General features: G+C 35.5%; 1 protein-coding gene across 5 annotated transcripts in view; it reads right to left on the bottom strand.

The window, feature by feature from the left end:
• The window catches only part of SYCP1 (synaptonemal complex protein 1), a 24449-nt gene extending 10151 nt beyond the window's left edge, over positions 1-14298 (bottom strand). For 3 of the 5 annotated variants that reach the window (XM_048925794.1, XM_048925798.1, XM_048925795.1), the window contains exons 1-17: positions 14189-14298; positions 13207-13291; positions 12876-12922; positions 11421-11585; positions 10552-10619; positions 10292-10365; positions 9176-9234; positions 8620-8689; positions 7554-7627; positions 6562-6670; positions 5312-5406; positions 4984-5168; positions 4104-4171; positions 2768-2829; positions 1010-1113; positions 409-526; positions 121-191 (exon numbers count right to left, since the gene is read on the bottom strand). In XM_048925794.1, the coding sequence (XP_048781751.1) occupies positions 121-191; positions 409-526; positions 1010-1113; positions 2768-2829; positions 4104-4171; positions 4984-5168; positions 5312-5406; positions 6562-6670; positions 7554-7627; positions 8620-8689; positions 9176-9234; positions 10292-10365; positions 10552-10619; positions 11421-11585; positions 12876-12922; positions 13207-13291; positions 14189-14296 (1562 nt within the window). In that variant the 5' untranslated portion in view covers positions 14297-14298. Of the gene's footprint in view, positions 1-120; positions 192-408; positions 527-1009; positions 1114-1723; positions 1829-2767; positions 2830-4103; positions 4172-4983; positions 5169-5311; positions 5407-6561; positions 6671-7553; positions 7628-8619; positions 8690-9175; positions 9235-10291; positions 10366-10551; positions 10620-11420; positions 11586-12875; positions 12923-13206; positions 13292-14188 lie in introns of all 5 variants that reach the window. The other 2 variants (XM_048925799.1, XM_048925796.1) reach the window with 2 other exon arrangements.

Genomic DNA, 14298 nt, shown 5'->3' with positions numbered 1-14298 from the left:
ATTTCCATATAAGAGACATCTATATATAATAGAAAGCAGCATATGAACACAACATTCAGGTGAACCATGGAGGAAACAAACTACTTCCTTTAATTATACTGTACACTGAGATTTACTTGCCTCAGCTGACCATTTGCTTCTTCCAGGTGTTCTACTAACTGCTTTATGTTTTCTTCTTTTTCCCTTTGATCCTAAATAAATACCCATGTGAACAAAATAAGTAAAATGTGAAGTGACTTCTTAATCAGTACAGTGAGCTGCCAATTCACAAGGGTAACTGCACGTATGTTGTGTTTTAAAGAAAAAACCAATTCAGATACTCTACAGAAGTATATCATTGTAGTTTGCTAAATGATTTTTTTTAATATAACCCTGTGCTTTGAAAACAGATGGAAGATTACAGCTCACCTCATGACTTTCCTGCAGTTTCTTGAGTTCTGTAGCCATATTACTTTTCTCTTGTGCCATTTGTTCTTTCTCTAATAACAGCGTATTGATATTCACTGTTAGTTGCTCATTCTTTAGTCTAATTTAGGATAAACGGTCAAGAGAAATAAGAATGTATACTTTGAAATTTCTTTTAACATTAGATTTATCTGTTATAAAATGTTACTTCACACTGAAAAAGTCCAGGCCTGAATCTGCAAATGCAATCTTTGCAACAAATGTAAAATAGAGCCATAGTAACATGAAAAGGCAACAGGAGGACAAATGGAGATAAGTCAATAGCATAAATAGAATGGTTGACAAGAATGTAGTTTAACATCCATCTCAAAGCAGTTAACGGTGATGTCAGAAACGCTCAAGTCATGTTCAAACAACTAAGACACAGAGATATGGTACAATTAGATGCACACAAATACGTAAAATGTACGTTATAATTACATAAAGGATGTAATGCTATCTGCAGAAGTTAAAAGCTTTCATAAGAAAAGAATCACATAATTTGGTTCTGTATTAAAGTGACTTCTAAGGGACACTGAAATTGATTAAATAAAAATGATCATACGCCTCTCGTTCGAGATCTGCATTCAGTGCTGTGAGTTGTTTCAAATAATTTTGTTCCTTTTCAACTGAACAAGTCAGCTGTACTGTCAGATCACACAGTTCTTTCTGTAGAAGAAAAACAGTATTTTGAATGTACATAGGTAAACCACAGTGCAAGTAAAACCCTTCCCTCAGAAATGTGATGTTATTACAGGAGGAGGCAATTATAACTTAGATACAAAGTATATAATTTTATAGTACATAAATGTTTTGAACACTAATTCTTCTGAATAACTAGCGATACAGTGAAACCACAGGTACTGGTATGCAGTTAATTTAAGCAAAGAGAGAGAAAGAATGTATGTCAGTGTGTATTTAGTTAAGCATAGCATATAATGAACTTCTGGAATTTCTTAGCACAGCAGGCTGTAGAGACTAATAGCAGGAGCACAGAGACAAACCAGATGAGACAAGTGAACATGTGTAAGTCTATAAATTGATAGCAAAGGGAACTGACAGGGATGTGTCCTCAAATATCCTTTGAATACAGTTACTGTAGGAATGTATGGAGGATGAACCATAGCTGATAACCAGGCTCCTCTGCTACCTATAGCTTTGGCTGTCACTGTCAGAAGCAGAATGCTACAGACATCTGGCCTAACTCTACCTGACATTTATTATGTTACATATACACATATAAAATAATGTCATATTTACTATCACCCTTTATTCAGACCTCTCTGACTTGAAGAATATTTTTCATCTCTTTTCCTCTCTCTTGCAAATTTTCAACAGTAGCCTCAAGATCTTTCTTCTTTGCTAGAACTTCTTCAGCTTTTCCCTGTTTAAGAACATTGATGAAACTCAGTTTAGAAAATCCAGTGCATAGCAGTGCCTAAGGAGTTTCCCATTTTCTTGCTTTAACTGAGATAGTTTCCTCTGGGACTAGTAAATACAGCTTGTAACTAACATAAACCTGTCTTAAAAGTATACTTCATATAACTTTTCATAACAGAACATGAACCTCAGGAAACTTCCCTATAAGGAGATGAGAACACCATGGGAATACATGGTGTTATAGCCATGAGACCTTCCAGCAGGCTCAGACTCCTGTATGTTTTCTCTGGAAAGGAACAGCTATCAACATAATAAGCAGTGCTTCCTACATACAGAACGCTGAAGCATGGAGGAAACATCTTCATACTTAATGCCTCTCAGACAGTAGAATAATTGCAATAGACGTGTGAAGAAAGAAACCCATACAATCTATGAAATTGCTTATTGAATCCATCATTTTGTTACACAAAAGCTTTTCACAAATTCTTATTGCCTTTCCTGGGTGGTGTCAGAAGCTTGGTTATCCTTTCAATACTAAAGTAAGGTCAGCCTTTACAAGGCTTAATTTCTAAAGGATTACTATGAAGAAAGCCAGCCACTCAAGGAATTATATTTACTGTTGAAAACTAGTTGATCCTTCAGGCTTAAATATTATATGTTTGGTGTTCACAATGAGTGAGCTAATGCTCATCACACACACACACAAAGTATTTTTCAGAAAGGTTGGTGGTGAGGAAGTAGTGAGTACTAAAGATAGGGAATCTTCATGTCTGTGGAGAATGGTACTTGAATAGGCATGAATGAAGGAAGAAATTGCCAGAAAAGAAAGCAATCTTAAGGAACATTAGACAGTGCTTATATGTCATATAAGGTACTCATGAGACAAGAGAGACTACACATCAAAGATAAATGCCATGAGACTAATAAAATGAACAACAGTTACCAGTGTTTCAGACAGCTCTTCAAGTTGCATTTCTTTCTCGCGTTTTAGTTTAGTCATCTCTTCTGCAGCACGTGCAATACAAAGTTATTGAACAGTTAGTGAGAATTACAGAATTTTGGTATACAGCAGACAATAGAAATAATCCTACTGCAGTACTGTTATCAAAACTTCTTGAATTAAGTTCAGAAATCTAAAAGCTTAATGACCTAAACTATCACTTAATCTGAATGTAGAGTTACATATATATGTCCAGAAAGTTATTAGTGAGTGTACTTCTGAACAAAAGCTACATATTGATTTGAAGTAAAATTCAGAGCTTATTATGTTCTCTGTAGCCATGGTTTCAAATATTATAGTGTGGACTGTAATTATATACACAAAGGAATAGTCTTGGTGTATTGATGTATTTGTAATTTTCTAGAAAAAAATCTGGATATGCTGAAAAAAGAATCCACTTAGTAACTGAAATGTGTTTTCCGCATGCACATTCACTTATTTATTTGTAAGTACTGTGCATCAAGCTAATCTTTTGCTCTGTTACTATCACAGGTCACATCTCACCTTGTTCTAGTCAGGCCTTTGTCAGCAATTTTTGAACAAACGTATGTTCAAAACATGTACTCATGTACTAAGCCATGTTTCTTGTCTATCGTTAGATACATGCTGCACACTGGGCAAACTGTACCAGTCTTGGTTTGGGGGCTAAGGAGTGCCTGTCTAGAAATTAGCTTCAGTGGAAATGCAAAGTCGTGGCCTGAAGCAGTGATTGAGTGTTTGTGGGAAGGCAGGGCCGAGCCAGGGGAGCTCGGCTGCATGCAGCACACCTGAGTGGCTGGAGGAGGTGGAGCCAGAATCATTCCTTCCCACACCTCATTTAAGGTTAGCAGAGCAGGTGAGCATATCTTGCTTGAGATCCCTGCCTGTGGCCTTCTGAAGGTAAGCAGCTTCTTTCCTTTATTTTTGTGCCCATGGGTGTTGCAGGTGAGCAAGCTCTCACTTGCTGCAGACTAGGGCCTTGCTGCTCTGCTGTCATTGCTGTGCTTTCCATCACATTACAACAGGGTATCAAAGTAATATTTGAAGTTAACCACTGTAGGTGTGGTGTAAGCAGTCTGCAGGAAAGCCTAAGGCAGGTGCTTTGTCTCTGCTATGCACTACAGAAGTTATTCTTGGAATCTATTGTTCAGCAGCCCATCTGCTACCTCTCTGAAACTGGTTTGGAGCACTACATGTCTTAACTGGAGTAATGTGAGAAACCAAGATGACTTCCAGGAGTGACCATGCATTAAAAAAAAATGTTATTACTACTTACATTCTTTCTTTCTACAAGTCTTACCAAGCTCAGCAGACTTATTTGTGAGCTCCAATGTAAGCAGTTTTGACTCATCTTCATATTTCTTCAATCTAAAAATCACAAACATTTTCTGTTCAGTATACAGCACTGCTTTGGAAGCTTAGAGACAATAAGACTGTCATACCACAAATGTTTTAAATAGATGCCTTTTTGACAGGCAGATACATCTGTACCTCTTTATGAAAATCAGGAGGACAAGGATTTATTTTCTCAGTATTAGTCAGTGTAATTTTAAAAATCACATTACATTCTCTGCTCTTAGGGTGATGTGTCAGAATATGAATTTCACCTTCATCTCCCTTTATTCTTTAGGTCTGTCATAGCCTGCAACTACTTAGGAGATTCCTTAATGCCAGGTACACAAATTCACTGTTCATTGAAAAACTCAGTTGTGATAGCATTAAAATACACATCTACTGTTCTATTCCCATTTTTAGAAAAGTTCATTTTAGTTGCTAAGGGTTTTTTTTTTTTTTTAACATATGCATAACTTTTAAAGCTACTGTTTCATTATTAAAGAACTTCTACGTTACAAGTGAGATGGCTGCTGTGTTAGTCAAGAACTGCATCCATACAAAACCAAGCAGTGCAGGGAGATCTAGTGGAGGGTTGAGGGCCGTTGGAACTAGATCATCTTTAAAGTCTCTTCCAACCCAAACTATTTTATAACCATCTTTAAGGGCTAATAATGCAAATAATTAGGCAAAAGGTGTATATATTTAAAACACACACACACACAAAAACAAAAAACAAACAAAAAAAAAAAAACAAAACACCAGACCATCACTTAGGTTTTATTCCCAGCAGCTCAGTGACCTGCTATTTTAACTATAAGAACAATCTTTGGTTGTAGACAAATTACCTATTCTGTTCTTCTTGCAGCAAACTTTTCAAATTGTAAGTAGAAGCCTCGAACTCCTCTAATATGGATGCATGCAGAGCCTTTGCTTCTTTACATTCTTCCATCTGTGTTTCTTTCTCCTGAGTGACCTGAATTAATGCTTTCATTGTACTTTGCAGTTCAGTTTCTAAGCTCTCTTGAGTAGCCTACAAAACAATTTGATTATTTACAAACATATAATGTAACAACCAGCTACAATTGCTCTGTGTGTAGAGTATCAGTAACTATTTTTGTGGTATAGGTAATATTACATATAAAATATGTAATTATAATTACAAACAAGCTATACCTCTGTTTTTCGCAATGAATTTTTAGCTTCTTCCAGTTCTGCCTTTAAATATTCTTGATTGAGCTGAGATTCCTTTAACATTTCCCCTTCATGCCCTGTGCAGAAAATACACAAATTACATTTAGGAGAATAATGTTTTCTTCAAAATGCTTTGATTTGTGTTCTGCAGATAAATGCATTCCTACAACTTAATCAAGTTGGATGATGTATTCATATCACTTTTAAGGAAAAAATTATGAGATGGTTATTCAAATTAATTAGTGATCGTATCCAAAATGTAAAATTGGTAACATTTATAAAACTTAAGAAAATACAGTCACTCGTATCTGGAATAAAAATGATACTAAACTTGCCTTTCCACTACCCAGGGAAGGGGGTACCAAAAACTGTCTCAGTTCTAAAGAACAAAGGTGCTTGTATCATACAGTATAAACATTTTGTCATAGCTTTAGAAATACTGAAAAGAACGTTCTAAGGCTTAAGTTTTCCCAGCCACACCTGATTCTAAGATGCACAACTGGAGTAGTTTCCCCTTGCAGTCTACAAAAGCTTTCATTGCTTGAATCATCCTTGAAACAAAAGAACCTTTCAAAATTATTCATACTTCTGATCTCAGGCCTTTGCCTATTTGCAGATGTGATCCCATTTAGAAGCTGTAACACGTGGGGGAGTTATTTGTCCAAGATGTGAAAATGTGTCTTGTTGAACAGAGAACACTGACGGACTTCTGAACAAATATTAGATGATTGAATTTAAATAGATTAATGTGGTAAGCAGGAAAGCACTATCATTTCCACAAGTTTACTATTCAAACCAATGGAAACAGAACAATCCCAAGAGCACAGGCAGGCCTGTATCATGCCCTGGTGTATCTGTCCATACTTCTGGAAAAGGAGAGACAGAATATATGGCACCTCCATAGCAGCATAACCATGTGCATGCTATATGGAAAAGCAGGAGAAGAAAAGTCCTGCACAGTGAAGTTCTCTTGTCAATACAAGAAGAGGGTGTTGTCTAAGACTGAGGAGAAGAACTTTGTTATGAAATAAGGGCCTGTGTTTTATATAAAAGGAGAATATGCTACAAGTCCAGTTCACGCATCAGCAGGATCTTAATTGTTTCTAAATGAAAAGAAGATCTGCAAGATCCCAAATTCTCCTGCTAACTTCCCCAGGATGAAATCATCATCATTTCTGTTTTCCATACTTTTATAACCAAATGTATTTTAATACAGCAGAAATAATTCTTACTTTTTGCTTCTTCTAAGTCCACAATCTTATTTTTTGATTCCTGCAGGTGAGTCTTGATGTCTCTTATTACATCATCTTTTTCATTACACCTTGCAGTAAGAACTGAAATCTAACAAAATTAAAATAATAACACAGGTCTAAAAAAAGAAGATAGATTTTCATCTTTTCATTCACATATGAGTAGTAAACACACTGCTGTAATTCAAGTTAAATAAACTGGTCGGGTCTTAAAGCTCTTTAGTTCAACATCAGAACATGAATTCCAACAGACTGAAGATACCAGGATGTCTCTAAAGGTAACAGAATCTGATGCACGTACAGCTCCAACTGTTATTTTTCCATTTTTATTCATTCAGTAATGAATGCCCCAAAACACTCTGTGCATCTTTGCTGTGTCACATCTATCCTCAGAAAAAAAAAAAAAAACAGCAGCGCTTGACCTTCCTGTACGCCCTGCTTTTCAGTCTCTTGCTTACAAATTAAAACTGTATCACAATTCAATTTTCAATTCCATCTTCCATTACAGATGTCTCATCACTACAAATGCCTACTCCAGTCTCAGGCTCCTAACCTCTCCTACTAATGCATGGCCTGCTATGGGCTGTAGTCATTCTTCTCACCTTTCTTGCCAGCAATGAACAATACCTGCTTTCTGGTCAATTTTATACTTCTGCATAAGCTGCTTCTTTTACAGGCAATCTTCTTTGGTGCTTTGCTGTTACTGCTAAATCCCGTTGCAGAAATGTCCCTCATTACAATGCAGCAGCCAAATTCAAATTTTATTCCAAATAACTAAAGGAACACACTATCAGAATGTAATTTGCAGTATTATTTCTACCCTTCCAAACTAAAAATATTTTGCAAACAAACACTTTTAGAATAACAGTAATATCAGTGACTCATGAGAGCAGATAGACATCAAATATTAATGAAACTGCAAGATTTGTGGCAAAAATAAACCTGTACATATTAGATTTTAAAACTGAGCAAACCTGTTTTTCCTTCATACTGACTTCTAGCTTGCATTCTCTTTCAAAGTTGTCCATTTTTTCTTCTGCTTCTTTTACTATTGATCAAAAATATCAAAATATCAATATTTAATATACTAGCTAAAACATACTCCAAGAGAAATACAATTTCTATTTAAGATTGCTTTACAATTGTACAACTGCACAATTTGTTTCCTAAAGAGGAATTGTTGAGGTCATTTTAGAAATACCTTTCTAATCAGACAAAATACCTTTTGTGTCAGCTTTCCACAAAATTACTCCATTACTACATGTATTTGTTAATAGATTGTTATAGGAAAAATGGCAGAAATATGCTTGTAAAAATGAGGCAGGCCCTTAGTGGTAGATAAAGCAAATACTTGATTAAAATTTCTGTACCTGCACACTAACACATTAACATTTAAATAAACCAACCATGTAAAATAAGTAGTGATTTCCAACTGTACTGCGTAGACAAAACTAAAACTTTCAGTGACTATTACAAAAATAAGGTTTCAAATCTGACCTAGTAGAAAAAACAGTGAAGGGCCCAGACACAGCAGGCAGCATCAGTAAGACAGGGCCCAGACTTTCAGTAAATTAGTAATTGTATTGATGGAACAATTCATCAGATGCAAAATTTATACGAGAAGTATAAAAGAGTCTAAAAGGAAACCTGCAGTGAATTTACCTTTCCTAGGAAATTTGAAAGGCTTATCCCAAACTAAGAGAAGCTGAGGTGGTAATGAAGTCTGACAAGAGAAAGCAGTAGGCTGTACCATGAGGAAGACTGTAACTCACTTTACAGGAATAAGACTCAGGTAAGAAATAAGAGACAAGAGGTTCCTTGTCAAAGTGACTGAATTTAGCTGGTTATTTCCAACGTCTGTTCCTTTGAACTAAATAGTGATAGAAGGCATTTATCACTCTACCAGCGTGCAGTGTGGTTTAGGACATGGTTTCAAAACAGTATTAATGGTCACAGTTCACCATTCTAGCATCCAGCCTGAAGCTGCACGCAGTAAGATCTGTGAAGCTGCAGCAGAAACACAGTAAGCACAACTCTCACATTTGAAACACATTTCCAGTCTGGTGTTCTCTGCTTGCACACGAAGCTCTTCAAATGCCACTATCATTCTCTAAAAGTAAAATTTGATACATACATTTGTGTAAAACTAGGTACTTTCAGTAATAAGGAGCAATGTTTGTAGCTTGTTTAAAAACAAACAAAAAAAGCACCACTATTACACACTTATTCATGTACTTATAGAAAAAAATGTGAAGTCTGAGCATAAACATACTTTGAGTTAACAGATGCTATTTTTTATGAAATTGGATGTTTAAGTGGTTTTATGTAAATAATTTCAAGGATGAGATATCTTTCTTGGTCCATGTTTTTAGATTCCTAAAATAATGAAGAAGGTGTTGTGCCTTTCTTAGTAGCTACAATGACTGATAATTAATAACTGTTATTCCATGTGCCCACTGACTCTGTTTAACATATGAAATGTATCATTGACAATGATGCCTCATGTTGTAAGTGACATATACACGCAATCCAGATTTTCAGTGCATGCATTTAACTTGGATTGCATTTGAGCTTTTTAACACACCATGTCACTTACTTCAATGTTGTTATTAAGTTCCTCATATAGTTGTCTTGTTTCTTCTCTTTCATGTTCATCTATCAAAATAAGAATGTATGATAAAGTTTTTCTTTTGGAAAAGAATGCCAGCTGTTTGCCATTATGCTTAAGCAGCATAGTGAATTAAAGGAAAGGAATTTTAAAAGGCTCTTTTCCTATTTAAAAAATAAAACAACACAAGCACATTATAAAATAGTGTGCCAAAAGTTATAGCTTTGTACAAGATGAAGTTTAGCACTTTCCATCAGCAGATATCCGTGAGCACAGAACTGCCATTACACAATGTCACAATACTTCACCTTACAACGACTTCAGTTTTTGAATTGGTATTATTTTCCCTTAGGAAAACACATATAGAAGACAACAGTGAGAATCACAGCTATTGTAGGAGCACAGCAAATGCATACCCAGCTATTTGTATTTGTCAGACTGAGTTATATACTTTTTAAGGATCCAGGATCAAGACAACCAAATTTTGAAGATTATCACCATGATATTGAATTTCATATAAATTAAGATCACAAGTTAACCACATTTTTAATAACCTTGAGAATTTAATTAAGTTAGGCAGCTTTCTTGGATTGCCCAATTTGGTGTGAGGAATATCTAACTGCTCCAAACAGAAGCATACCAACTCCCAAAGTTTTTTAAGATGGCAATGATAAATAAAATCAATTCATATCTCTTTTTAAGCAGTAGAAGTGCCACCTGATATATGTTAATATATTCAAGGTATATGGAAGGGACTGCCAAACGTGACAAGATTTCAGGAAACCAGCACTCCTCTCCACTGGCTACCAGCAGTTAATCAGTATTGCTTGCAGTGCCTAAACTTGTATCGGGATTTAGGTAACTAAATAACTCCCAGGCACGTAATATTTTGGCAAACATTCATACTGACTTCAGAACACCCCTGAATTCAGCATTACAAAACAGACGTGTATTCGAATTCTTGCCTTATTTCTGAACTTTACCCTGATGCACTGAACCTCATATAGTTTTATTCACAACTTAACAAGAGCTTTTTCATTCGTGAGTTTAGAGAAAGTTAGAAGCAAATTTACTTTTATGAATCAAGATTTAAACAGCATTTACATTTGGTGGACTTCTCTGTGAAGTGACTACAGGTTTCTTTGAGCAGGTTACACAGGTGTCTTGAGGCACTGTTTCTAAAAGAAGACAAATAATACTATAACATGCAGTCACAGGAATGTATGGTACTTTGTACACTTGTGTGTAACAATGTGAATGCTTTAATTAACTTTATAATTTAAGATGAATTTAACTTTCCATACTAAAGCAGTTCTCAGTAAGAAAATCTATTCTTTGCAAAAATATATTTGGCCATTACTTACTCTTTTAAAAGATCTTTATTTTCACATATCTCATCTTCCAGCTTCAAACTTAGCTTTTCATTTTCGAACTAATTTCACAGGAGACAAATATAAAATAGATTGTTACTGGAAAACATACTTAGAATATACTCTCAGTTCACAAACCTGATATGAAAAAATTATTTATCTGCACCCAAAGACAGAAATCTGCTTTATCTGACATTACATACCACGACATCTTTTCTTACATATTTTATATAATTTAAGCAATAATTCCCCAGGAACTGAAGCACTTAAAAGCATCCTATCCAGCCATACATTTGCACACTGTGTGCATGCCTTCTCAGCAGAACCATCTTCTCAAGGCAAAAGTTAAATGATCAGTGATGACTTAGGTTAGCAAATCTAATGCAAACAAACAACAAGAAGAAATAAAAGGGCTGATAAATTGTTCAAAATATGTATTTTGGTCACAGAGCCTTGCACTGCTACCAACTAGATAAAAAACTGCTTCCTGTGTGTGCTGAGCATAGAAATATGCCTTGGCATAGTTGACACAGACCAGAAGCATGAAAGCTTATTCAGCCTTGAATGGGCTTCTGCAGCCCCACAGCATGTTGCATGTTTGAATAATCCAATAATAGAATGTGCATTGTTAAAGAAAAGGAACTATTTTGAGAAACAAAAAATGAACTTTTTCCTTTCAAAACAGTAGAACCATAAGTTCTTGATTCCAAACCAAGTGGCTTCTTTAAATCATCACAAACTGTTAAAAATTATTTCTTCAACCTCTACAGCAATCTTTAACCGTATGAACAATATTTTCACACTAAGTCAGGAAGAGCTTTCTCTTTCATTTACATATTGAACACATGTTGTACAATACTGGCCTGCAATTCTTGAATGGCTTTACGCTGTGCTTCAATAATCTTTCTATTTTCTTGAAATTTTCTTTCCTTCTGCTTTAGTTCTGATTCTACAGCCAGTTTCCATCGCTTGATCTTCTCAGCCTCTTTGTAGAGTTTTGAATACAATTCATTCATTGTTTCCAGATTCTATTAAAACAAGTTCCACTATTTAAATCTCAAATGTTATTTAAATAATAATGTTTCACATGCACATTTATCTCTTAGAAATATCATAGCAAGAGGTTTTTTGTTGTTGGTGGTGGTTTTTTTCTTTCCACAGTTGGTGACACAAAATCATAAATGCAGGAAATGATATTCATGTATCCCCTGTGTCAGTATCAACATCACAAAACATGTAAGGGACACAGGCACAAGTAAAAAATATCTTTCTGCCTTCAGGTAGAGTGATATTGCTGAACTGATAGCTCTAAAGATATCATAAACTGCACATCACCAAAAGTCCATAAAATTTTGCTAGAATTATCAGTAGAGCCAGGATTCCTTCTGTTAGGCTCTTCATAGCACATTCCTGCTCTTGTAAGATCAGATCCTGCTAGCTTAAGAATCACAGATCTTGACACACAATGTACTCCTGCAGCTATCTCATATACAAAGTAACCAAAAGCACAACAGGCCTTGTGCTCTTAGAACATCTTCAAAGCATTGTACAGGCCATGCTTGATCAAAGGCTTAAGCAGGTAGAGTAGTTACAAGTTCTGTAGGTGGGTATACTGCCATCTAATGCTGTCCTGCTCTTGGCAGCATTGCATTATTTTTACAATTCTGAACATCTAGTTCTAATATCTGCTAGGGCTAAAGGAAGTTCAGCCCTCAGGGATATGAAAACTACTAAAAGGACTGCAAGAAATAAGTTCTGTTTTCTTGCTGCCACCAGCATTTCCTTCCTAGGCAGCACAGAAAGCTACCACAAAAAAATTAGCTTTACTATTATACTAAAGCAGAACATTAGTAAAAAGAATATAGAATCAAATGCTTGAGGCAACCACTCCACTAAAGACGTTGCTTTACAGATGAAGCCAGACAAGGTAATTGGAATAATCTACTTGATTTTCCAAAGGATAATCTTCACTTCAACCCTTGTGCCTTCCATTCAGATTCACAATTCACCAGATTCACAAAAATATTTGACTCCTTCAGTCTTACTATAATTGAAACTCTAAGACTTCCCAGGCACTATTGCTTTTGACTTGGCAATCCTCTTAATATCCGAAGATTTATCTGAAGGTATGTTCAATGAATTTGAAAAACTTTTCTAAGCGACATAGCTTTAAACAGGAGTCACAGAAAATAATGATTCCCCTCTCACTACATCCTCTAGCACCAGAGTATATACTTAATAATGCTTTAAATTAGGAGGCCCTAAGAAATTAAATATGTAAGGTTTATACTTAAAAGCAAAGTTTACACTTGGCTGACCTCTTCATCCACCTCAGGGCAAAGTTTTGTTTGCTGTGAAATTGAATCTGAAATGAGAAAAGATTTTGATCAATGTATTTTCAGAAAAACAAACTACAGCAAAAAGAGCAGTGTGGGTATAACAGTACTACAACGATGACATTATAAAACTACAGCAAAAATATGCAGTATGTATATATATATATATATATATACATATACATATATGTATATATATATACATATATATATATATGTATATATATATATATGTATATATATATATACGCAGTATGTGTATATATATATATATATATATATATTTTAAAATAAGTGCTTACATTAGCCTTACCTGCATCAGTGATTTCACCATGGCTTGCTGCAGTTGTCATTACAAAAGGTAAATTAAAATCATCACCTGGACATTTGTTAAAACCCTGCAAAATTTAAATATTACTTTCTTACAGGTAGCTTTGCAAAGAAGGATTATAAAACTCTGAAAAATACAGCTAACATAAAAAAAAAAAAAAAAAAAAAAAAAAAAAAAAAAGGCATTTCCCATTAATAGAGCAGCTGTCGACTATTCTGAAAGCCCAAAGGATGAGTGCTGGCTTTGGAGCTCTCCTACTTGCTTTACTTCACAGCAGCTTTTCCAACAGCTGATCTTCTGTGTGCTTTACAGACTGTGGCTAGACAAGTGGATGTTTCTAATAGCTATTGTTCATAATTGTAAAGGATAAAATGCACCATATATATTTTTTTAATATATATTTTTGCTTTATTCCCAGCAGTACTTCCAAAACAGATCAGATTAAGGTTGTTTGCAGCATGAAAAACTGACTTTACAAGGCGGTTTGAAAGTCTTTTAAACAGTACAGCTCATCTCCTGTCAGGACACCATACATGAATCTAGATATGTTTACTAGGAAGTGTCAGCACAGAATTCACATAAATGCACTGCAGCATCACTTTCACTGCACAGCTGAGCTGGTGGGGCCGTTAAATCAGAGGGTAACACTGTCTATCTGTGTGTACCTCTCACAGCAATAAATGAGTGGTACCAAACACATACATTAATTTGTCATCAGTGCTGTACAGTTAAAATACACAGCTGATGGCCGAGATGCTTCCTTCTGGTTTTGTTGGGGGGAAATAAAATATTTAAAAAAAAAAAAAAGAAAAAAAAAAGAAAAGCCTTTGAAATTAAACTCGAAATTGTTCACAGGCATCCCTCCAGCTTTCGTCAATTTCAGCGCATTCAGCATGCTTGTGTTCTCCCGGATTTGCGTGGGTATGGCTTCTGCCGGGCAGCTCGGCGGCTCCGCCTCGGTTACCTGGCACGGCTCTGCGGCCCGAGCGCTGGTCTGGGGTTTGACTGCAGACACCTGACCGCCGCTCAAACGCGGCGGCACGAAGAGTTTAAACGGTTTTCCTTTTTCCATGG

This window comes from Lagopus muta, chromosome 24 (assembly GCF_023343835.1).
Source record: "Lagopus muta isolate bLagMut1 chromosome 24, bLagMut1 primary, whole genome shotgun sequence".
Classification (NCBI taxonomy): Eukaryota; Metazoa; Chordata; class Aves; order Galliformes; family Phasianidae; genus Lagopus; species Lagopus muta.
The sequence above is the reverse complement of the archived record's forward strand: the minus strand, read 5'-3'. Positions and strand labels throughout refer to the sequence as shown.